Source organism: Neoarius graeffei, chromosome 6, assembly GCF_027579695.1.
Source record: "Neoarius graeffei isolate fNeoGra1 chromosome 6, fNeoGra1.pri, whole genome shotgun sequence".
In the NCBI taxonomy this organism is placed as follows: domain Eukaryota; kingdom Metazoa; phylum Chordata; class Actinopteri; order Siluriformes; family Ariidae; genus Neoarius; species Neoarius graeffei.
Window position 1 is genome coordinate 67,566,250 of NC_083574.1, and position 26,980 is coordinate 67,593,229.

Sequence of the window (26,980 nt, forward strand, 5' to 3'; positions counted from 1 at the left end):
TTTATCAATACATATTTTTATATATTTATTACTTCTGTGTTTGTATTTACCACATTAAAACATAAAATAGGATGCAAATAATAAAATACTAAAAATGACAGAGAACCATCAATTTTCATGGTGTTCAGGACAACAACATATTGTCACTTGTTTCAGTAAAATGGAGAGATTTGGAGTAATCAGATGGAAAACAGAGAACAGAAAAAGAGCAGTTGAAGAGAAAAGGAAAATCATGCAACTGGGCATACAGATGCATTGGAAATGTGGCTGAAATGTGAGGGAGGAAAGACCACAGACAGGCAGAAGGAAAGAGTCCTGTCAGAATATTGGGAGGAGGGGAAGACAAAATGGAAGAATGGAGGGAGGTATGATTCTGGGTAGAAATATGGACAGTACCAGCTAGGGGATACAGAATTGAAGAAAGAAAAAAAAAGATATAAAATGATTCCTTGTGGGGGTTTTAAAAATGTAAGCAACATTGAGAGAAAGGGGGGAAAGAGTCTAATAAGAGTGTCTCCGAGAGTGTGTAGCACGTGCATGGCTGTTGCTGAAAAAGGAGGGAGGGATAGAAAGTGAGGGAGGGAGAATGGGTGGGAGGAAAGAGAAAGTGAGGGAGGGGTTGGTATTTAAGTGCTGGAGCAGGACAGCACAGGCATGCTCTGAACTCACTGAGAGTGAAGGGATGAGAAAGAAGAAAATGTAAACAACAACACCACCACAACGAACAGGGCACTTTAACCAGCTCTACTAACACTCACCAGCACACACGAACACACATGACTGACATTTCTTGACCTCTGGATTGTATTCTTGTTGTAGGATTGAGCATCCCTTTGCATACATTCCTCTCCCTCCCTTTCTCACACGCACTTGTTCTGTCCCTAACTTCTCCAAAACAAAGTGGGTATGGGGCAGGCCTCATTCAGAGGCACCTTTAGCTGTGCACTGCTAGCCCTGGTGTTTGGGGGAAGCATAGATTTGGGGGCTTTACCAGTTGGATTTTATCCCCGCTTCACCCCTTTTTTCTTCCTGTGCACCCATCGTGGAGAAGTGGAGCAATCTGGGGTAGCTGAGGGTGGGGGCGAGATGCTCCTAACCTTACAGATTTCCAACAACCCAACAGCCTACATCCCAGGACAAGAGTATCAGGGTGAGTGTACATCACTTGTAGTGTGTGTGTGTGTGTGTGTGTGTGTGTGTGTTGCTTTGAAAGCCACATGAAAAAGGTTAACGGAAGTACAAAGTCAGACTTTGAACAAAGAAATATACTTTGAACAAAGAAATATTTGGATATTTAGATGTCAGTATATGTTATCAAATGTTTTTTTAAGTGAAGTTAATTTTAGATATATACTGGTACATGGTAAGTGTTTTATATATTTTGGTAAGAATGATAGTGTATTTGAGAAAGTAAAATGTATTTGATAAACAACAAACAAATAAACAAAAATGGCTCTGATAGAGGTTGCAGCCTGTCTTTGTATGTGATAATGTGTTTGAGACAAGGGAGTTTAAGGGGTTTAAGGAGTTTAAGGGGTTAAAAGCCATCCATAATACAGTAAACATCTCTGTCTTAAAACAGTTTGGGCTTTTTTGTACTAGTGTTGTGTGTGTGCACGCATCACGCTGCTATATGTATACATATATGTGTAGATCTGATGTTTAGAAAGTGAAATGATATTATATTTTATGATTTATAAGTTTGCACTTATGTAACTGTATAAGCACCGGTGCAAAATGGGAAAGGCTGCTTTTAGTTCTTTACTTTGTGATCCCGCTGCTCTATGTGTAGGTGGTTTATCCTGAGGACAAAACCAACAGATGTCTCTCTCTCTCTCTCTCTCTCACACACACACACACACACACCTATTAAACCTATTACAAAACTGTCTGAACTGACAGTTGCAGAAAGAAAGAAAGAAAGAAAGAAAGAAAGAAAGAAAGAAAGAAAGAAAGAAAGAAAGAAAGAAAGAAAGAAAGAAAGAAAGAAAACAATGGGAGATGGTCAGTATACCACCAGGAAGATACAGTCTTGTTTCCCACAATAATCATCAGAAGCTCTGAAGAACCATTTTGAACATCATAGTAGAGTAACAGTGACATGCAAGGGACTCACCCAGTGATTGGATTCAGTGAATGAGTAAAAGAGAGAGGGAGTGGGAGGAAGGGAGGGTAAGAGGAGCAAGATGGACAAACAAAAGCAGAACAGGGACTGAAAGGAGATCGCTGTGAGAGACATATTTTTAATATAACTGCACATAGAATATATATATATATATATATATATATATATATATATATATATATATATATATATATATATATAATTTTTTTTCCTATGTGCAGTTAGTGTAAAAAAATGTTCTTTTGCAATCAGGACACTCTAAGTGCTGGGCATTACATGCCTTGCATTCTTACTTTTCCACCTCTTTTTCAGCTTATTCCCCACTAATGAAAGGGTATTGATATTAAGAATATCACTCTTTTTCAGGCCATTAGGAACACAAGGCCACATGCTCTCAGAAGGTTTAGGAGCATTGGCACTGAGAGGCCAGTGTGGTACTGGTCTTCATTGTGCTTCAGAGAAAAGAGGGCCAGCTGGCCCTGCCTGAGTAGTCATAGCCTAGAGGAGGTGGTCTATCCTCTCCTGCTGTGCTCCCACTCTGTGTTGTGCTATGCTTCTACATCCCTCCAACCTTCTGTTTGATTTTCCTCCAACTGCTGTCTTTTTTTTAAACACACATTAAACATTAAAGTCCATTTTTCACACTTTCATAAATTGGTATTCTCCTTGCCTGTGGATTTCTCATTTTAAGTATGACATCAATTGACTTATTTGACTCTAGCCACCACTATACAACAGAACGAGTGTGAGGGAGTCGTGAATGGATGATATAAAACAAATCTTCTTACAAATATGTAGATGGTATGAATGTAATTTACTTGGATACCTGTGACCTTCCCCACTACCATCCTAAAGGAGAAGGGGTGTTAAAGGAAGCAATATCATGCCCATCTTCTTCAACAAAAGGTTAAAATGCCCCACAAATCCAAAACTAGACATTCAGAACAGTGTCATTTCTGACCATGGCTATTTGTGTGAGATGTTAGGAAAGTAGAGAAAAAAAAAAAAAAACAAGATATGAATAGTGATGGGGGAAAATATCACTCTCTGCAGGCCCACAAAATTCAGAAAATAGTACATACTTTTAGCCCTACAAGCATGAATCCCCCCCACCCCATTACCTAGCCACCTCCACCCCAAACACACACACACACACACACACACACACACACACACACACACACACACACACACATCCACCACCCCCCACCCCAGGCTCTTCTTTTTGAGAGCTTGATATTTATGGCTATTGTACAGAAGGCGAGACTGGCCATGCTTGCAAAAAAAAAAATTAATGCCATTTTATCATGATAAGTTGTTTATTATTATTATTATCTTTTTAAAAATTTCATTACCTTTTAAGAATAATATTCATGCATTTTATTTAACTGTTAAAGACATTGGTAAGGCCATCTGGTTTGCCAGGAGACTTGCAAGCCCATCCCACTGTACATAATGAACCCCAGAGCATCACTACATATTGTACAGACACTTGACTGTGACCCTGGACTTTTTTTCAACAAATTTATGGTGTAGGTAATGTGTCATGTGTACTCAAAATGGATAACACCCACACCCTCTGAAGAGATGAAACATTTATTTCCTCAGCACCTTTCTGGTGAATATGATTTCAAGTCTGTCAATAAAGAATGAATGGAAAAAAAGAATGTCAATACATAACTCCATAAAAAATTAAATGAAAAAAAAGAAAATTAATAAATAATAATGAATTAATAATTAACTAATTATCACATTATAATTAATAATTAAAAAGCTTTGGTATCTCAAGGTAATGAAAGAATTACCTCATGATCTCAAGAAAATGGCATTAAAAAATGTTGCAAGCATGGCTTTTCTTGGCTTCCCTACCATTGAGCAACACAGAAAAGTATTAAATGTGAAACCACATGCTTTGATTTATATCAGCCTGATTCTTACTGGTGTACTCCATATTAATTAATTAATTAATTAATTAATTAATTAATTAATTAATTAATTAAATTGAAAGCTACTTTTTGTTTAAAAAATGTGAATCATTCTTCTTTTCATGCTATCTGACATTTTAGTCCATGTGTATGGAACAGAACCAAGTTAACTCTTTTTTTGGATGGATTAAAAAGATCTTTGAAAATGAGAATTCACAGAATTAAACAACTTATTCATGGGCATATGTGTTATAAAGGCATTATGACTGTGTAAAAGAAGGTTAAAAACTGTCCTGGTAAGGTACAGTGTATAACTTGATTTGTTATTTTGACATATGACATTAACAGAACACATATGCCATCTCTTCAGGCCCATGCTAAAGTTACAGTTGGATAGATACAGAGTACTGCTGTTGTGTTGATGGTATTTGGTGTCTCAGTGTATTGTGTAAGCAGGAGTATATTGGGAAAAAGAGGTAGGTAAATTATGAACTCTTATGAAGGTAAGATGGGTCATGACATACAGGTAAAAATAATATTCAGAATATTTGTTTATTTATTTGTAGAATGTACATTTACTGGTGAAAATATGAAGTGGGCGAGCTGCTACCCTGTTATCACCCAATGCTTGTGCCCTGATTAATATAGCTCTTGTATAATAATACATTTTGTTATAGGCTACCATTAGGCTGTTCCTAGGGTCTTGCCAGGCATCACTGGGTGTTCCCTGGGGCTTTACTATGTGATTCCTACATATATTTAAAAGGTGAACCTGGAATTCATTATGAAATAAAACTATGGAAGGAACAAACATAGTTGAAGTCTATGACAGTTATTAATCACCACGAAGAGAAAATGAAACTATGAAAGCTTAAAGACAAAACTCACATCACTTGGATATTTAAATGTGATTGACAGTAGTAGAAGCTGAACATTTTGATGCAACATATGCCTATATAGTATGAAAATTATAGGCACAACAGCAGTTTACAAAAGGTGTATTTAAAAAAAAGAAAATAATAACTGCAACCACTCTAAGAACTGAACATTACACAATGCATTTCAATGAGAGAAAAAATACTATTAAAAGTTGAATATTATGAAAATTACAAATCTCATCAATGCCTAGCTCACTTATCTCTTCTCACTGTTCCTCCTCTCTTTGTGTTCAAAATGAAGTTTAAAATAGAGAAATGGCATGAATCCAATATGAACCAAAACATCATGGAATCAACCAGTTATACTGACAAAAAAAAAAGACCACAATAATATATCATAACAGTCCATTTTTTTTTTGCACACTTTGAGGTCAAGCTCTTTTGCTGGCATTGTCAGGACAAGGCTTGCTTTTCTTACATTTCAGAAACTGCTTTATATCCATATCTCAATGACAAGAACCCATACATCTAATGCTAGCCAACCTTTCTTGTTGAATGTGTTCATACAGTCAATTGCATAATAATAATAATAATAATAATAGCCACAATCAGCGATGAGGGGCCCTCGCACCTCTGGTTTCACGACCCATCACGTTTTCATCATACAATACACATGCATCTGATATGTGAGACAAAAGCCTGGCTATCTGATGTGTGTGCAACCAGTGATGAGTTTTTCAGCAATAGAATCATTACTGTCCAGGTCCAAATGGTGGCGCTATACCAGAGGGTCATTTTGGGCATGTGGATGTCACCAGAACCATGATATCCTATAACCTGTGAAGTTTAAGCCATATCAGGCAATGCATGGTGAATTTATGACACACTTCCTGTTTGCAGGAATTTATGACACACTTCCTGTTTGCAGCTCCCCTTGTTGTGGTTGAGGAGCTTGTGTGTCTCAGTGACTCCTAGAGCTATGCCAGCGGGATAGGTCAAAGGGTAGAGGTGAGATGAAAATCCACTGGTCCTCCAGATTGGGGGTTGGGCACAGGGCTAACAACCCTGTCCCCCAAAACAAATGTGTTACAGAAACAGCAACAGAAGGAATCAACACTACCAGGCATGGTGGACTTCCAGGGTTATCGATAGATGCCAGGATGAGTGCCAATGATGAAAGCCATTTGGAAGCCAGTGACAGGAAGGTGGAAGTTCTGAATGCCAAACATAAGACTAAAATAGGATTTTGGATGTAAGAACAATCTATGATACAGGGAAATGAGCACAAGTAACCTCAGAGATGAGATGATACAATTTAGATATCCTCTGAGGCCCTGTCAACACGGCAACAGATTCAGGTGAATCCGATAAAATTTATCGTTTCGGCCTGGCGTCCACACGGCACCGGCGTTTTGGGTGCCCCAAAACGATATTTTTTGAGAACAGTTTCCAGAGTGAAAAAATCTGGCAACGGCGCCGTTGCAAAGTCGTCTGGATGAGTAGAACGGATTTGTTTATGATGACGTCACAACCACATGACTAGAACAAGCAGCACTCACTCATTCACGCCGGGTAGAAGAAGGGGTTTATGCGCATGCGTCCTACTTCTTCTATTGTTCTGGTGTCTCCGATGGGACCGTCTTACAGCACACGTAGAGGTGTGGCATGTGTATTGCATCGTTTTCAGCAAGCGTTGCGTTGCCATATGTACCTGATATTTTACTGATCCGTTGCCCATGTGGACGTGATATTTTTTTTTACCCGCTAAAAAAAAAAATCTTGTTGCCGTTGTGTGGATGTAGCCTGAATAAGCGAAAGCAGATGGACAGGATTGGGGAGACTTAGGACTATCACAGGAAAGATAGTGTTGTACTCAGGGAGGGATGACAAACATCACAGAGAAGGAGTAGCTATCATTCTAAAGAAAGAAGTGGAAAACAGCTTGATAGAGTGGAAACCTGTTAATAGCAGGCCCATGAAGATCAAAATGAAGGGGAAACAAATTAACATAACTATCATTCAGTGGTATGCTCCAACAAATGATAGTGATGACAAAGTGAAGGATGAATTTTATGAGCAACTACAAGCCAAGCTGGAAAATACACCAAGGAACAACATGAAGATTATGATGGGGGACTTGAATGCCAAAGTTGGTAACTATAATACAGATTATGACAAGGCAATGGGAAGAGAGGGCTGTAGTACCATGAATGAAAATGGAGAGAGACTAGCAGAGCTATGCACCACTTATGACCTAGTAATTGGAGAGACCCTATTCCAACATAAGGACATCCACAAACTCACATGGTACTCTCCATATGGAAGGGACAGGAATCAGATAGACCATCTCATAATTAACAGCACCTGGAGACACTCATTACTGGATGTCAAGGTTAGATGGGGAGCGGATGTTGGCACAGATCATCACCTAATCCTGGATGTGCTCAAAGTGAAATTATGGAAGACAGGAAACAAGAAGGTGGGCGGACAACAGTTTGATGTTGGGAAACTACATGACCCAAAGGTGAAAGGCTCCTTTCTGCTTCAACTAAGGAACTGGTTTCAGTCATTGGCAGATATGGAAAATCATAAGGAGCCAAATTCAAATGACATCAGTACTATGTGGGAACAAAACAAAACAGCCTATCTGAAGACCAATGAATCCTGCCTTGAGTACAAACAGACGAAAAAGAAGGAATGGATAACTGAAGACACATGGCAAACCATAGAAAGTAGGAGAGAAAAAAGCAAATAAATGAGACAAAGTCAGAATGGCTGAAAAACAGATACAAGAAACAATACCAAGAAATAAACAAAACAGTTACAAAAAAAAAGCCAGAGCTGATAAACGGGCATACCTAGAAGATCTTGCGAATCAAGCAGAAGAGGCAGCTAGGAAAAGGGAACAAGGGAAGATCTACAAGATTACCAAGATAGTCTGTGGAAAGCATCATTGTACCACAGAGATGCCAATAATAGACAAACAGGGCTGACTCCTGACAACTGAGGCAGAACAAGAAGCTCGATGGACAGAACACTTCAAAGAAGTTCTGAATAGACCGCCACCCATAGTAGATGCTGATATCCAGCATGCAAAAAATGACCTGGATATTAGCACTGAGCCACCAAGTAAGGAGGAAATTGTTACAGCTATTAAGTCTCTCAAGAATGGAAACACCCCAGGCCAAGATAACCTGAATGCAGAGCTGTTCAAGGCAGATCCTGTACTTGCTGCTAAAGTACTTCATCCACTATTCACAACTATATGGGGAAAGAAGGAGATACCTGATGACTGGTCTGAAGGAGTAATCACTAGAATTCCAAAGAAGGGTGACCTAAGAGATTGAAACAATTGGCATGGGATCACTCTCCTGTCTATATCCAGCAAGATTTTGACAAAACTTATCAGACACTGCATCTCAGATGCAGTAGATGAACAGGTAAGAAATGAACAGGCAGGTTTTTGCAGAGGAACGGGATGCATTGACCAGATATTTGCCCTTAGAAACATCATAGAGCAATGCACAGAATGGCAGAGACAGATTTACATCAATTTGTTGATTTTGAAAAGGCTTTGGACAGCCTCCACCAGGATAGCATCTGGGATATCTTAAGAATGTATGGAATCCCACAGCACATACAGTAGTAGACATCATTAAGTTCTTCTATGCTAACTTCACTTGTAGAGTGGGAAATAGTACCCTCACATTCCAGGTGAAGACAGGAGTCAGACAAGGATGTGTGATGTCTGCACTGCTCTTCAATATAGCTACCGTACTGACTGGGTGATGCACTGGACTACCAAAGACCAAACAAGAGGCATACAACAGACCCTCTTCTTATCATTAGAAGACCTGAATTTTGCAGATGATTTGGCCCTGATCTCCCATACTCACAAGCACATGCAAGAGAAAATATCCCGCCTGAGCTCCTTTGCACAACAGATTCACCTCACAATAAACCAGAGGAAAACAGAAGTTATGACACTTAATATCCCAAACCCCTTACCAATCCAAGTGAATGGAACTGATCTTGACATGACCTATACCAAATATGGCATGGATCCAACAAACCGCCTAGGAGGAGTTTGTTAAAATGTAACACGTGTCAAATTGCACAAAACCAAAAATATCTCAGTTCCTGTTGAGTATGGCTGATGTAATGTATAGACAATTTTGTTCGGCTTGGCGTAGTCCACACACTTACCAAATTTGACAAGGATCAGTGAAACTATATACCGGACAGGACTCTCAATGACATATGGGGGCACTATGGAGTCACCCAGACACACCTGGTGACAAGATCCTATCGCTGAGTATCAGTGTGCATGACTGGCATGTGTACCAAATTTAATGAGTTTTCGAAAATGTACAGGGTGTCAAATCTGTATTTTTGAACTAGGTGGAGCTATGGAGTTAATGAAGCCTAACTAGACTAATTTACCATATCACCTCAAATTGTATCATAGGACAAATGTATGTGCAAAGTTTCATGACTTTTTAGCCATGGTTATCCTCTCAAAACAGCACAGGAAAATTTCAAAATCCCACATTCCATCCAACATGGCTGACTTCCTGTTGGGCAGAGTCAAATAAAACCAACTGAAATTTGTCCTGGATCAGAAGGGTATCGATCACGCCAAATTTCGTGCTGATCCGACCAACTTCATCTCAACCATTGCCTGTTTTCGGGGGCACAATAGTGCTCCGGGACCACATCCCGGCCCTTGCTCAGTGTAACTTTGCGATTTTATGCACAATTGATCAGTATGCCAAAATTTGTGAGTTTTTGAGCATCTCAAGTGCTTCAAAAACGAGGTTTTGCATGGAGAAAAAATAATAAAAAGAAGAAAATAAGAGGAAATAATAATAATAATAAAAAAACAGGATGAAAACAATAGGGTTTTGCACCTATGGTGCAGGCCATACACTTGCACCTCGGTGCTCGGGCCCTAAATATAGCTGCTAGCGGTGATTAAAAGGGCACTCGCACTCGAGGCCTGTGGTGTATCTGAACATAAACATCTGAACATAAACAGTATATGAAGGGTTAATGGGTGACGCAGGTTACATTATCAGTTTAGAATAGACCAGTGAGATTGCGTGTGTGGGTCATGTGATGGGGGGGTCCTACAGGTTTGTGTTCAGTTCATTAAAGTGCTTGCAATGTCTGGACACAGATTGTTCCACGCTCTTTTAATTCTTCATAAACAGAAGATACGACATGGTGTCAGAAGTACTGTGTTTATGACAAAAAGGAAAAGGCACAAGAAAAGATGGTCCACGGCAACAGAGACGGAGGTAGAGACATTGGTGGATGTTGTTATGTCCCCACCTGAGGAAAATGTTAACGTGCAGCAAAGGGGAGTGAGCATGGCGGCTAGCGCACCCACTGCAACATTCAACATTCAGACACCTGAACCCTTCGATTTCAGCAAGCCGCTCGAATGGACAAAATGGATCCAGAGGTTCGAGAGGTTTCGCCAAGCGAGCAACTTGACTACGAACTTGGAGGAGAATCAGGTAAACACTCTAATATATTGTATGGGGGACGAAGCTGACGATGTATTGAGAGGGTTAAAGCTGAGTGACGCGGACATGAAAAAGTATGACAAACGCTACGTTCACACTGCAAGGCTTAATGCTCAATTCCGATTTTTTTGTGAAATCCGATTTTTTTGTGAGGTCGTTCACATTAACAAATATATGCCACTTGTATGTGATCCTCAGTATGAACGAAAAGCGACCTAAAAGTGTTCCGCATGCGCATTGCAGGATGCGACGACATCACACGCAGTGAGCATGGCCAGTGTTTACGGAAGTAAAACCGCCCGGTTGCGGTATGACTCATCCAATCTAGCTTGAATAGCTGCATCCCCCCAAATGGAAATCAGCTCCCTAACCTCTGCGTCCTTCCATTGAGAAGATTCAGAACCTTCACAGCCCGAAGCGTCCCTCGCATTGATGTCATGCGCAGGGGCGCAGATACGTTTTTTGAACTGGGAGGGACAAAAAACTGGGGGGGACAAAGCTGCCAGCAAACCAACCCCAACCCCGATATGCCTGTCAAACTTGTTGTGGGTTACCATAGCAACCAAGCTCGAGCTCGCAACCTGTGCAGTCTGCGCAGCTCAACCAACCGAATATCAGTCTTTGTTTTGTTTTATGTGAGTTGTTGCAACTATGTATACACTGCCGTGCACCTCAATAAACCGAATGGTAATTAGTCTTTTGATTTTTCCGTGAGGTTTGCCTTATGCAAAGAAAGACAGCAGTGGGGGGGACCGAACGAGGTGAATTTAAATCTGGGTGGGACGAGTCCCACCCTCTATCTGCGCCCGTGATTATGCGCCATGTTGTTGTAACTTTTTTTGAGAGACCCGCCACCTACTTCAGCGCAGAATAGTGACGTTTGTGGCTTGTTGATGACGTGTAAGTCGGATGAATGCGACCTGGCGGTTCAGACTGAAGTCGCATATGAAAAGAGCGGATAGGAATCGGAATTAGGACCACATATCCAAACGGCCTGGGTCGGATTTGAAAAAATCGGATCTGTGTCGTTCATATTGTCAATAAAAGATCGGATACAGGTCACATATGGGCGAAAAGATCGGATTTGAGTCACTTCAGCCTGCAGTGTGAACGTAGCCAAAGTAAAAGACAGATTCTGTAATTTCTTTATTGTGAAAAAGAAAATTGTCTTTGAACGTGCATGTTTCAATATGGAAAACAAGAAGCTAACGAGACTGTCGATGCATTTGTCACTGCCCTACATGCTTTAGCAGAGCATTGTAAATACGGAGACTTACATGATGAACTCATAAGAGATAGGATCGTAGTGGGGCTTGCAGACACCAAACTTTCGGAACGCATGCAGATGGAGGAAAATTTGACTTTGGAAAAAGCCATAGATATGGCAAGACAGTCTGAGGAAATAAAAAACAACAGAGCACACTTAGGAGTGAAGTTAGCAGTGTGATGCAGATGGAGGCTAGCTCCATAGACAGACTGATAAAGAAAGGACAGAAAAATGAAAAGCAGAGATACACGAACCAGAAAAACAGTGGTGCAAGGCCGCGCCAGCACATGCAAAGCAAAGACAAAGGTATGCACAGCGCCCAGTGCTACAAATGTGGAGGGCCTTCTCACCCCAAAGCGGAGTGTCCCGCAAACGATGCAAAATGTCGGGGGTGTGGAAAAAAAGGCCATTATCAGCGTGTTTGTCGGAACAAGGCTGTAGGAGCATGCATCAAGGAAGAAGAGGAGAAAAGTTTCTTCCTGGGCTCTGTGTCATGTGAGAACACTATGTGGACAGCTGATGTGCAGATTAAAGGGAAAGTGCTTAAATTTAAACTTGACACTGGCGCAGACGTAACCGCCATATCTGAAAGTGACGTGAAAGACTTGTTCGCTGGGGCACAAATGCCTGTTCTCCACAAGCCAGAGAAACCCTTGCTGGGTCCAGGAAAGATTCAGTTAGAGGTAGAAGGCTTTGCTAAAATGCAGCTTACTTACAAATCCAAGCAGACTGAGGAGAAAGTCTATGTGGTCAAAAACCTGGGCACACCTTTGCTCAGGCTACCAGCCATTACTGCCCTGGGCCTACTCATTCGAGTCAACAGCATCACAATGGACTCTTTAAAGGCAGCCTACCCAAAACTGTGCAAGGGCTTAGGTGACATCCAACGACCATACCACATCAAGCTCAAGCCAAATGCTGTGCCATTCTCTTTAAAAACACCACGGAGAATTCCCCTGCCTCTGATGGGAAAGGTGAAAGAGGAGCTCCAATGGATGGAAGAGATGGGGGTCATCAGGCGTGTCGAAGAGCCTACGGAGTGGTGCGCTGGCATTGTTGTCGTACCAAAGAAGAACAGCCAGCGACTATGTCTGTGTGTGGACTTCACTGGCTTGAACCAGTATGTGTGTCGCGAAAAGTATGTTCTGCCATTAGTGAACCAGAGTCTAGGAATGCTAGCTGGAGCCAGAGTATTCAGTTAACTAGACGCAAACATGGGATTCTGGCAGATTCCTTTAGCTGAGGAGTCAGCTAAATACACTACATTCATAACACCCTTCGGACGGTTCCACTTCCAGCGTCTTCCGTTTGGAATCAACTCTGCGCCAGAACATTTCCAGTGTGTCATGGCAGAGGTCATAGACGGACTGGACGGTGTGGTCTGCCACATTGATGACCTGCTGGTGTGGGGAAAAGACCAAGAGCAGCATGACGCTCATCTCCATGCCCTGCTGCAAAAGCTCGAGCAAGCAGGGGTGACCTTGAACATGGACAAGTGTGAGCTCTCCAGGAGTGAGGTGGTCTTCCTCGGGCACGTCATCACCGCGTCAGGCATCAGACCCGATCCAGAGAAGACAAAGGCCATCAGGGACATTGAAAGAGCCTACAAACGTGAGCGAGTTAAGGAGCTTCCTGGGGATGGTAAACCAGGTGGGAAAATCCATACCCCAACTGGCCGAGAAAGACAAAGCTCTTCACGACCTTCTTTCAAAGAAGAACTGTTGGCTGTGGGGTGCTGACCAGGTGGCGGCATTCAAAATGCTGAAAGAAGCACTATCTTCTCCACCGGTCCTGGCCATGTATGATGCGAGCCGGGACACAAAAGTATCGGCAGACGCTTCATCTTATGGACTGGGAGGCGTGCTCCTCCAGAGATGGGACAGCAAATGGAGGCCAGTAGCTTACGCATCCCGCTCACTCTCACCCACTGAGCAGCGCTACACGCAAGTCGAAAAGGAGGCCCTGGGTCTAACCTGGGCATGTGAACGCTTCTGGGACTTCTTGTTAGGAAAGCACTTCTGCCTAGAGACTGACCATAAGCCACTCCTTTCCCTACTAGGTGCACAAGCACTCAACCTGTTGCCACCAAGGATACAGTGCTTTCGAATGAGACTCATGCGCTACTCCTATGACATCGTGCATGTTCCTGGAAAGTAACCCTGGACTGCCGACACGTTGTCACGTTCACCAGTACAAGCGCAAATGACTGCAAATGACACAGAACTGATGGAGAGCACCAACATTTATGTGGACTGCATTGTCAACAACTTACCTGTCAGTCCCACGTTCATGGACACACTCAAAGCACAGCTGGAGGCTGACAGTGTATGCTCTCATGTCATGAAAATGTGTGCAGATGGATGGCCAGAGCATGCAAAGCAGGAACCACTGTTGAAATACTTTTGGCCTGAGCGGGCTACACTCACAGTGCAAGATGGACTTTTGCTGAAAGACACACGTCTAGTCATTCCAGCAACAATGCGGAACAATGTGCTGGACAGACTGCACGAGGGCCATCAAAGTGTCGTTAAGTGCAAAGCACGCACCCGTCAATCTGTGTGGTGGCCTGGACTCGGACAGCAGATCACTGAGATGGTGCTGAGATGCAGAACGTGTCTGCAAGAGCGCCACAACCACAGTGAGCCACTCTTGCCATCAGACTGCCCCGAGCGCCCATGGCAAAAGCTGGGGGCCGACCTCTTTGAACTGGGGGGGAAACATACTTACTTGTCATCGATTACCTCTCCAGGTACGTCGAAATTGCTCTGTTAACACACACAAAGTGCAATGACGTAATCAACCATCTGAAATCAATGTTTGCAAGGCACGGCATCCTGGAGTGCTTAATGTCTGACAACGGCCCTCAATTCTCTGGGCAAGCGTTCACTTCCTTCGCCACAGTGTATGGATTCAAACACCTTACCAGTAGCCCCAAATTCCCGCAAAGCAACGGCGAGGCTGAGCGAGCCGTTCAGACCATTAAAGTGCCATTCCACCATTGGATGTATTCTTTGGCATAAAATGCAATATATTTTGACAACATATATAAATGGTATCACTAGATAGAGAAATCTTTTAGCTTCAAAATGATATATCAAACATAATTTTTTGACAACGACAAGTATATTAATTTTGCGACCAAAGTCACCTACCCTTTTAATTTCCGCGCATGATGTCATCGGCAGGTTCCCCTTCTTGTGTACCACGTGATGTGTGACGTGGCACATATTATCAGCAATGGTGGATAGAACGCGATAAAAATAATACCAATAAATCTAGTTAATACCAATAAATCTAGCTAACTGAAAGATTAACTCAAAATTTTTCGCAATTTTTTTGGCCCCCATATACGAGGAGAAATGACTTTCTCACTTTGGGGGTTTCCTGGGCTAAAAATAGACCGACACGTGGTACACAACAAGGGGAACCTGCCGATGACATCACGTTTCACTACCGCGCGGAAATTAAAAGGGTAGGTGACTTTGGTCGCAAAATTAATATACTTGTCGTTGTCAAAAAATTATGTTTGATATATCATTTTAAAGGTAAAAGATTTCTCTGTCTAGTCATGTTGTCATAAAATATATTGTATTTTATGCCAAAGAATACATCCAATGGTGGAATGGCACTTTAAGAATCTTCTGAAAAGGCGACTGACCCATACATGGCTCTTCTTGCATACAGGGCCACACCTCTTCAGAATGGATACAGCCCGGCCCAGTTACTCATGGGTCGACATCTCTGCACCACGGTGCCGACTCATCCCTCTGAGCTACACCCTGCACTGCCCGACCGCAGCATGCTGGTCCAGAAAGAAAGGAAGAAGAGGATGTCAGATGCTGCAAACTACAACAGGCGACACGGTGCAAAACCACTCAGTAGCCTGTCATCAGGTCAGGAGGTGTGAATAACTGACAGCAAAACATCAGGGACAGTGATCCAGAATCACACCTCGCCGAGATCTTACCTTGTGGATGCGCCACATGGGGTGGTAAGACGCAACCACCTGCATCTGATACCACTCCAGTCTCCATCACAGGATGACGCTGGACAGCAGCTACAGGAGCCACTGCTGGTCCTAGAGCAGGGTCGCACACCACCTGCTTTGGGGTCTCCTGTTCCCACTCCAGAGGTTTCCACTCCCAGAACCAGGTCCAGGAGAGCCATCAAACAACCCACTAGACTGGACTTATGAGTGGGAGAGAAAAAGAAAAAAAAAACTGGAAAAAAACACTGTGAAAAAAAGAGGAAAAAAAAGATTTTGTCAAATGTTCATGCTGAAGTGAAAATGTTGCTTCGAAATGTAACAGTTTTACAGAAGAGATATGTAAATACAGAAAAGTAAGTTTGAAAATATGATTTAAGAAGTCAAGAAATAGAAACAGTAATAGAAAAATAAGGAGAATCAGTTTATTAGGCATTTGTGTTTAACCCTGTTTTCCTTTCACAGATTTGAATGGACTTTTCAGAAAATGTTACACTTGTTCTTAAAAAAAGGGAGATGTGGTGTATCTGAACATAAACATCTGAACATAAACAGTATATGAAGGGTTAATGGGTGACGCAGGTTATGTTATCAGTTTAGAATAGACCAATGAGATTGCGTGTGTGGATCATGTGATGGGGGGTCCTACAGGTTTGTGTTCAGTTCAATAAAGTACTTGCAATGTCTGGACACATATTGTTCCATGCTCTTTTAATTCTTCATAAATAGAAGATATGACAAGGCCAAGCCTCTATCCATGAATAGCAGTGGCCAGGACTGATGTGCGTACTAAATTTCATGAGTCAAAGTTTTTAGGCAATGGAATCATTACTGTCCAGGTCCAAATGATGGCGCTATACCAGAGGGTCAAATTGGGCATGTGGAAATCATCAGAACCATAGTGTCCTATAACGTGAATTTTTAGCCATATCAGGGAATGCACAGTGAATTTATCAGATGATTCCTGTTTGTGTGGTGTAACAAATTTATTGGCTTGCCATTTCAACATTTTGCAAGATATCACAAATCCCTTCACCAATTTAAAATCAGCAACATCTTGACATGACTTCTACCAAATATGGCATGGATCCAACAAACTGCCTAGAAGGAGTTCGTTAAAATGTAACACGTGTCAAAATGCACAAAACCAAAAATATCTCACTTCCTGTTGAGTATGGCTGATGCAATGTAATGGCCATTTTTGTTGTCTCGTGGCATTCCACACACCTACCAAATTTGACATGGATCTGTGAAACTATATACCAGGCAGGAGTCTCCATGACATATGGGGGCACTATGGAGTCCCCCAGACACACTTGGGGTCCAGCCCCTAGGCTGAGTTTAAGTGCACATGCCTGACGTGTGTACCAAATTTCATGAGTTTACGAATATGTACAAGGTGTCAATTCTGTATTTTTGAACTAGGTGACACTATGGAGTTCATGAAGCCCTCCTAGACTAATTTTCCATATCACCTCAAATTGTATCATAGGACAAATGTATGTGCAAAATTCCATGAGTTTTTATCCAGGCCTTTGAAGCGGAAGCAAGATGGCGCCAGTGTGTCTGTCAGCCTGCCGTCAGCTCCGTGAGCTGCTACCTGTCCGATTTGCGCTATGTCTGTTTATGCTGCTACTCATGCTATGCTGCCACTGCTCTGCTGGCCCTACCTGGATTTATGATCGTCAGACTCTGCTACATCTTAGAAGCGCACTGGTGACCACCGATGGGTCTCTTATTCCATACATCGAATGTCATCCTCCGTTTGTCTACCCCACCCTGGATTGTGTCCTTCACCTACCTTGTTGTAGTTCTCTACGGAAGAAGCGCCACAGGCACCGAGGCAAGCGTGGAGGCGTCCGAGTGGCAATGAGGAAAATCGCGAGTGTTTCTCTCGCCCAGCCTGGGCCTCGTCGGCTCTCTGCAGTCCATCTAGGCTGGACAGATCTCTTCCTGGCCCGTCGTTCGTGGGACCGCTGGTACTCCTGCCATGTTCCCATCACTCTGGAGGACCAACCTCAAACACCTGTCTGCTCTGCTCGCCCGAGACTGCGGATACGTAGCGGTGGGGTGAATTCCTTGAACATCCGCCCTCTGGAATATTCCCCTTGTCCTCAGGCTACGGTCCACTTCACTGCAAAAGTCGCCCTGGTCAACAGCAGGTCTGTGTCTAACAAAACTTTTGTTCTAAATGACTTTTTCTCCCATTACAATCTGGATTTCCTATTTTTAACTGAGACATGGATTAGCGCTGGAATTGGCCAGTCTTCTGTCTTTAGTGAACTCTGCCCGCCTCAGTGCTCGTTCATTAGCACACCCAGGTGCGCTGGAAGAGGAGGCGGGGTAGCTCTCATTTTTAAAAACAGTATTAATTTACAGACACTCTCTGTGGGGAGTTTTGTCACATTTGAACTGCAATGCGTAATTGTAGAATGTGCTATGTCACCGCTGGTATGTGTACTCGTCTACAGGCCTCCTAAGCACAACAAAGACTTTATAACAGAATTCTCCGACCTTCTCTCCCACCTCCTGTCATCGCACAATCGCCTTCTTATACTTGGCGACTTTAATATCCATGTCTGCTGTCCTGACAGACCCATGGTTAACGAATTCTGTGGTGTAATAGATGCCTTTGGTCTTACTCAATATATAAACAAAGCTACTCATATCTTGGGACATACACTCGACCTTGTTCTATCCTATGGTTTTTCTGTGGATAACATTGTGATTGAGGATGCCATTTTCTCTGATCATAAACCTATTATGTTTAATGTTAGTCTATCAAATGCTCTGCAAACTGTCAAAACTCAAGGTCGTCACTCTCGCCACATTAACACTCAAACTGCATCCCAGTTCTCAGATAGTTTCATCAGTAACTCTGTTGCAGCTACCATTGCAACAGCGGCATCATCCTCTTCTGGGCCAGACGAATTAATCAGTCTTTTTCAAGCTTCTTGCTCTTCCATACTTAACTCTGTAGCTCCTCTCACGTTCACCCGCCCTAAGCTAAAGTCTCAATATTGGTTGGACGAGGCCACCCGCTCGCTCAGGCAAGCCTGCCGTAAAGCTGAAAGGAAATGGAAAAAGGACCATCTCACTGTTTCCTATGAAATTTTCCAATCGACTTTAGCTTCCTTCCAGACAGCGGCTAAAAAAGCCAGAACTAAGCACCTCTCTGACTTAATTAGTACACACTCCAACAGACCCAATATTCTGTTTAGCACTATTAACTCTTTTCTTAACCCTCCTAACTCTCCAGTTGCTGGCGTATCTACTGAGACCTGTGAAAAATTCCTCAAGTTTTTCACTGATAAAATAGAGAACATCAGATCAGTGTTTACGCCCTCCTTATCAACTGCTCTACCTGTTCACTCTCGTGCACTAGCTATTTCTACTTTTAACCAATTTCAGCCCATCTCTCTCAGTGAATTGCAGGAACTAGTTTTACATATGAAACCCACTGGATCCCCCTATGATGCCATTCCTTCCTGTATTATAAAGGACGTTTTTGATGCTGTTGGGCCATCGATTCAAATAATTCTAAATTCATGTCTCACATCTGGCACTGTCCCTACCTTTTTTAAGCATGCAGTCGTCCAAGCCCTGCTTAAAAAACCCAACCTCAATGCCCAATATTTGCAAAATTATCGCCCCATCTCCAAGCTCCCTTTTTTTTCAAAAGTTTTAGAAAAAGCTATACTGTTACAGCTGATTCCTTTTCTGTCCACCCATAACATATTTGAACCTTTTCAGTCAGGATTCAGATCCCTTCACAGCACTGAAACAGCCTTGCTTAAAGTAACTAATGATCTGCTCCTCACTTTAGATTCTGGTGATAATGCCATTTTGGTTTTACTCGACCTTAGCGCTGCGTTTGACACTGTTGACCACAACATCCTTCTCAGCCGTCTAGACCAGCAGGTGGGCATCAGGGACACTGCTCTTCTCTGGTTCAGGTCCTACCTTAAACATAGGACCTTCTCTGTTTCCATTGGCCATTTCTCTTCATCAACTGCCTCGGTCTCCTATGGGGTCCCCCAGGGGTCCATCTTGGATCCCATGCTTTTCAGTCTCTACATGCTCCCACTTGGTGACATTATTAGAAAGCACAACATTTCCTTTCACCTTTATGCAGATGATTCTCAATTGTATTTGCCCTTAAAATCTAGGGACTCCATCCAATCTCTTCTTGTCTGTCTCGAAGACATCAGAAATTGGATGGCTAACAACTTTCTCCAGCTAAATGGTGACAAGACTGAAGTCATTATTTTTGGTCCCTCCAAGGCAAGATGCACTACAGTGAACGATTTAGGTCACCTCACTCCTCATGTCACACCCTCTGCTAGAAACCTGGGTGTCTTCCTTGATTCCGATCTCTGTCTTGACAAACAGATTAGCACTGTGGTCAAAAATAGTTTTTACCAACTCAGAGTGATTTCCCATCTCAAATCCTTCCTATCTCATAACGATCTTGAAATAGTCATCTATGCTTTTATCACATCACGACTGGATTACTGCAATTCTCTTTATCTTGGCCTCCCTCAAACCTCACTTAGACGTTTACAGCTGGTCCAAAACGCAGCTGCACGTCTGTTAACTGGCACCAGGAGATGTGAGCACATCACTCCCATTCTGGCCTCCTTGCACTGGCTCCCAGTCTTTTTCAGAATACAATTTAAAGTCTTATTATTTGTTTTTAAAGCACTCAGTGGGCTGGCCCCAGCCTACATTAATGACCTTTTACAGCCCCACTCAGTCTAAAGGTCTCTAAGATCCTCTAACACAGGGCTTCTTCATGTACCTCGCTCGCGGCTGAAGCAGAGAGGTGACAGAACTTTTTCTGTTGCTGCTCCACACCTCTGGAATCAGCTCCCACCGGACATCAGATCTGCTCCCTCCATCTCTGCCTTTAAATCTAGGCTAAAAACCCATCTCTACTTCTTGGCCTTTCCCTAACCATCAGCTTATTGTTATTATTATTATAGTTTTATTTTATTTATTTATTTTTAATTTTTCTTTTTGATCATTTGTCTTTTAATACTGACTCTGTACAGCACTTTGGTCAGTGTATGCTGTGTTTAAATGTGCTTTACAAATTAAACTTACTTACTTACATCGTAAGCCCCTCAAACAGCATGGGAATAATTCAAAATCCCACATTCCATCCAGCATGGCTGACTTCCTGTTGGATGGAGTCAAATACAACAAAGTGAAATTGGTCCTGTATCACAAGAGTATCAATCACACCAAATCTCGTGCCGATCTGAGCAACTTCATCTCAACCATAGCTTGTTCTCAGGGGCACTTTAGAGCTTTGGCACCATGGTCAGTCCCTTGCACAATGTAACTTTGTGATTTTATGCACAATTGATCAGTATGCCAATATTCATGAGTTTTTGAGCATCACAAGTGCCTCAAAAATTAGTTTTCATGTGGATAATAATAATAATAATAATAATAATTTTGCCCAAGGTGCACGTGTCAGTACGCCCTAAGCCTCCCTGAACCAGGGAAATGGTTATAAACATGGCGTTGGCAGCAGGATGTCATTAATGTGATAGAGCTGGAGAGATACAGCATTGATATTGCTGCCCTCCAGGAAACTAGGATTGAAGGTCAAGGGCAAATCCGCGAGAGTGAGTACACTTTCTTTTGGATTGGGAAAGCTCAAGGCAAGAGAGATGCTGGAGTGGTGTTTGCCATATCAAACAACATCATATCGAGATTGTCCGATTTACCATCAGGAATCTCTGAGAGATACATAAGTCTCCATGTCCCACTTGCTAACCACCATTTCCTATCACTTGTGAACACTTATGCCCCCACTATGTTATACTCTGTAGAGGAAAGAGAGCTATTTTACCAACAGCTCGGTGAGGTAGTTGACAGTATCCCAGATGCAGATAAAGTCCTGATTTTAGGTGACTTCAATGCTCGTGTGGGTAAGGATTACATGATATATGAAGGTGTCATAGGGAAATTTGGAAAAAAATAATAAAAATATGAATGTTGACCTTTTGTTCAATTTCTGTGCAGAAAGAGGCTTGTGCATCACAAGCACTTACTTCTTTCAACCAGATAAAAACTACTTCTCCTGGATGCATCCAAGATTTAAACATTTCCACTTGCTTGACTACATTGTTCCACATAAAGACAGCATCAATGAAGTGCTATCAATGAAAGTTATGTGTGGAGCTGAATGCTTGACAGACCATTACTTGGTCCGCTCACGTCTGAGGTTGAATCTCAAGCAAATGACTCATAGAACTCGTAGTAAACCACAGAAAAAGCTTGATGTCAAGAAGTTGGCGCACAAGAACTATCAAATGCAATTATCGCAAGCCATAACATCAGCACTGGATAAATCAGTGACTGCAAGAGAGACAAGTGACAGTGAAGATCAATTGGCACTTCTGAAAGACAGTTTGTCCAGTTCCACAAAAGAAGTACTTGGTCATCCAGTGAGAAAAGCACCCGATTGGTTTAAAGATTATGATGAAGCAATTCAAGACCTACTATTAGAAAAGAGAAAAACTGCACAACATTCACTTAAGGGAAAAATCTGAAAAGAGCCTAACTGCCCTTACAAAAATCAAAGCAAGAGTTCAGAGAGAGATCAGGGCAATGAAGGATAATTGGTGGAACAGGAAAGCAGAAGAGCTGCAGATAATGGCTGAGAAAAATGACATGCATGGGGTCTTTTCAAGTTTGCGTACCATCTATGCCTCGAAAAGCAATACTGTAGCTCCTGTTAAGTCAGCAGATGGGAGCAAACTGCTCACAGAGCTTAAAGAAATCACAGCAAGATGGAAACAGCATTTCTGCACACTCTGAAATCAACAGGGGTCAGCTGACCTAAATGCATGTGTTGGGTTCACAAGAAGGCCAGTTAGAGAGAACTTGTCTCATCCAATCACCTTAGCAGAACTGGAGAAAGCACTTAGCAGCACAAAGTCTGGCAAGGTTCCATGTGAAGATGGAATCCCATGTGAAGTCTTTAAGCATGGCGGCGACAAGCTTAAGATGGAGCTGTTAAAGTTATATAACCACTGCTGGAATAAGTTAGCACTCCCTCAAGACTTCAAAGATGCACTTATTATAACCATCTATAAGAGGAAAGGTGATAGAAGTAACTGTGGAAGCCATCGTGGGATCTCATTTCTCTCGATTGCCAGGAAAATCCTTGCAAAGATCATTCTCAATCGTCTTAACATCCTGTCAGAAGAGCTACTGCCTGAAAGCCAATGTGGTTTTAGAGCTGGGAGATCTACCACAGACATGATTTTCACACTAAGGCAATTACAAGAGAAAGCTATTGAACAGTGACAACCACTCTACATCGTTGTTGTTGATTTCTCAAAAGCATTTGATACAGTGGATAGGGAGACCCTGTGGAAAGTATTGGAAGTATATGGCTGCCCCCAGCATCTGATTTCCATCATTAGACTTTTCCACAATGGAATAGCTGGAAAAGTTTTGATTGGGGGGGGGGGGGAACCAGCAACAGCTTCAATATCAACCACGGAGTCAAGCAAGGTTGTGTGCTCGCTCCCACTCTATTCTCACTTTACCTTACAGCAGTCCTTGAAGTCATGGGCTCAAACCTGAACAAGGGTGTTTTCGTCAGGACAAGAACGAATGGAAACATCTACAATCTGGCCAGACTAAAGGCATCCCCCAAAAACCAGAGAAATATGCATAAGAGAGCTTCTTTATGCTGATGATTCAGCACTAGTTTGTGCTGACCTAACTGATATACACAAAGTTGTTAATTGCTTCTTATGAGTGGCATGTTTATTTGGATCAAGGTCTCACAAACAGAACTATTGTACCAACCTCCCCCTCATAATCCCTCTGAGGGTGTTCCACTAACCGTTTGTATTGACAATGTAGCACTGAAGATGGTTGAATCTTGTATCTATCTAGGAAGTGCCCTAGCATGTTCCAATTCATCAGATCTTGAGGTGGACAGAAGAATCACTGCTGCAAATAAAGCATATGGGTCATTATGCAAGAGGCTTTGGTCATGCCCTGATGTAAGACTTGAAACTAAAATCAAGGTTTACAATGCTGCAGTTCTTCTATGCCTGTTATATTCAGTAGAGTGCATGAGCCTTTATCGCAGACGCATCATGCAGCTGACAAGAACTCAGGTATACAGTATCATCTAAGGCAACTGCTCCATATAAAATGGCAAGATAAAATCCCTGATGTGGAAGTTCTCAGATGAGTTAGCGTTGAAGCTATTATAACAGCGTCCTAACTCAGGTGGGTGGGTCATGTGCAAAGGATGCCTAACACACGTATACCAAAATTGGTATTCTATGGCGAGTTAAGTTATGGAACAAGGAAGCGCAGTTGCCCAAAATTTCACTTCAAAGATGTGCTGAAGCATCAAATGAAGACAAGTAGCATTTGTCACTCAACACAGGAACGTGAAGCTATGGCCAGAAGCCATTGGCGTTCTGTTACTGTGAGGGCCAATAAAGAGGTGGAAAAGGCTAGAGAGGAAAAGTACTTGGAAAGACATAAAATCAGACACTCAAACCACCATTGGCCACATCTTTCAAGCATGAAAGATGCAAAAGATACTGTTGCTCGAAAGCTGGTCTTGTAGCCCACAAATGAGCATACCAAACATTTTTTTTTTTAAATCACAACTTCACAGTCATCATCATAGCAATAGACTGCCAAATATATATATATATATATATATATATATATATAAAAACACACAATGAATGGCAAGCTGAGGTGAAGTGAGGACCCAAGAGCAGACTCAGAAAACAGGCAGTGTAAAGAGAAAACTTCTTTAATGAAGTAGATAGCAGAAAGGCAAAAAAGGTACAGTAGGGCTCAGGCAAAAATCAGTAGTCAAAAGACAGGCCAGGAGGTCAAAAACAGAGGAGCAGGTAGACACAAATCAGGGACAAAAACAGGACAGAAAAGTCTTCACAAAAACTGATGAACACAGGGACAAGGGAAATCCAGGCAGAGGTATGTTGTGTTTCTCACTTTCACAACATACATAATCCACAGGGCACCGAAGTAAAGTTAATGTTGCCTTTACTGGGTACTTGGAAAATCATTACAATGCATGGTCATTGCTTGGCACATCACTACTCTATTCTAATGGTATTATTACTCTAGTCTAGGTAACCTGTAGGCTAAGTATCAATGCTCATAAAGTAGTCCGTGAAATATAACAAAGTAGTTCTCATATCTAATGTGAACATAAGGTAGCAAAAGACACAATCCAAAAGAACAGGCAGGCAAAAACAGGGACAAAAAACTGGACAGAAAAACTTGACAAAAAAAACAAGGAAAAATTCAGGCAGGGGGAATCAAGAAGACACAATACCAATGAGCTGTAGCGTAGCAAGAAAAGTCTACAAGAAACAGTCTAGCAAATGGAGTAGCTCCAAACAGTTCTTAAAAAGTTCTGGCTGATGAGAAAGGAGTGGTAGCAGGTGTGGGAGTGCCGCTTCAGCAAATGGCCTTCAGCAAGGCAGGACTGAATTCCTGTCCTGGATCCAGCCTGGAGCCAGCATGGAAGTCCCACAATCTAAGGCATGGATGGACTGGACCGGACTGTGACAAATACATATGGGTCCGGTTCAGAAACTGGTCTCTCATTTGGGACATTATGGTCAAAAAATAAATTTTCTAATTTTACTTTTTTTTTTTTTGCATTTACCTAACACTCAATGTTTCTTTTGTCATGTTTAATAAGAATAAAGATAGCATCTTGCTTTATCTGACCTCCACTGTGGAAATTTTTTTATTACAATTCAAATGCTTTTGTAAAATTGATTTGCATATAAAATAACTGCATCATGAAGAATTAAAGCCCCTCCTTCACAGATGAGTGAAAATATTAAATACATTTCCTCTTTTTGATTGCTTGGGTTAAAAATGCCAAGTTATGATGACTGAATTGATTATTCACTTAAATATGAATAATATGATACATTTTGGGTATTTGATATGGTGAAATAAGACACAATGGAAAAATCAAGAACACACCAGAAAGATGAGAATAACGGCGCTGGTAAAAGAACAGCAACTGTACTGGCTGAAGGTTGCGCGGGTCTCTGCTGCGGCACGCGAGCAATGGGACATCACTACTGCACTGAATGGAGCGCGAGGTGGGGGTGGGGCAAAATGATTGGCCATAAATTCTATCAAAAGTTTGAACTAAATTGACCATGGTTGCAAAATATTGGACAAAAATACACAAACACTACAAAATATGAAAGTAAGATGAAAAAGAAACATTCTATTGCCTTATACTGCAAGACTAAAACAAAATAAAATGGTCAAAACTCACCTTTTCAGTGATGACGTCCGAACAGATCACTCATGTAACAGAAAGACCGCAAATGGAAGCACGATCAACTTCTAACTGTTGGAGTGGAAAATTCCATTCTACATATGCAAATTGTTAATGTGTGTCCTTCCCCGCACACAAATAACATGCTATGGTTAAAAAATAGACCACAACTCATTTTATAGCTCAGAAATTCATACAAGACCAGCTACCATTATTACATATTCTGTAAGAAACATATTCTATACCTAACTTTCAGCTTTCGTTTTAAAAAAAACAAAATCACAGATTTATAACTAAATTTTTATATGGCGTAGTGATTTTAAGTTACTACTTTTGGTGAGGTAGTGACCTTGACCCTGAGGCTTTCCGTTTAGATCAAAACACATGATCGTATTGGTTTTGGGTATGCGGAAAATGGAGTTACAATGGGGATCAAATATTTTGCATGATGTTTTATTATGGTTATGATTATTCTGTGAGTGCACCAATCCTTAGGTGTATAAAGTTACAACTTAAAATACAATTAGTGATAACTGTAGACTTTTCAGTGGACTACAACCTTTTTAAGGGAATGTGATGTAGTCAACCATTTATCATGTCCCAGATGAAGCCGCCATTTTTCCACAAATTTGCAGAATTTTTTCCAAATTCTGAATATTCACATCAAAGATTGAGTTTTATCTGTATTATTTCTTTCCTCATTTTATTTCAAATTAAAACCAACACCATTCAAAACCATATAGTTTATTGACTGAGTATATTTAGTGGGGTACCCCCACAGTACCCAGTTTCTGAGACAGACCCATATATGAGGGGCACTCGCACCTCTGGGTCCGCGACCTGTCACATTTGCTCATCAAACAATGCACACACACATCTGAGATGTGAAACAAAAGCCTGAGTATCTGATGTATGCGCCACTGTTGATGAATTTTT

General features: G+C 41.8%; 1 protein-coding gene across 1 annotated transcript in view; it reads left to right on the plus strand.

The window, feature by feature from the left end:
• Positions 1-906: 906 nt before the first annotated feature.
• The window catches only part of LOC132888311 (reelin-like), a 1,389,809-nt gene continuing 1,363,735 nt past the window's right edge, over positions 907-26,980 (plus strand). The window contains 1 exon segment of the mRNA XM_060924376.1: positions 907-1,150. Coding sequence (XP_060780359.1) covers positions 907-1,150 — 244 coding nt within the window.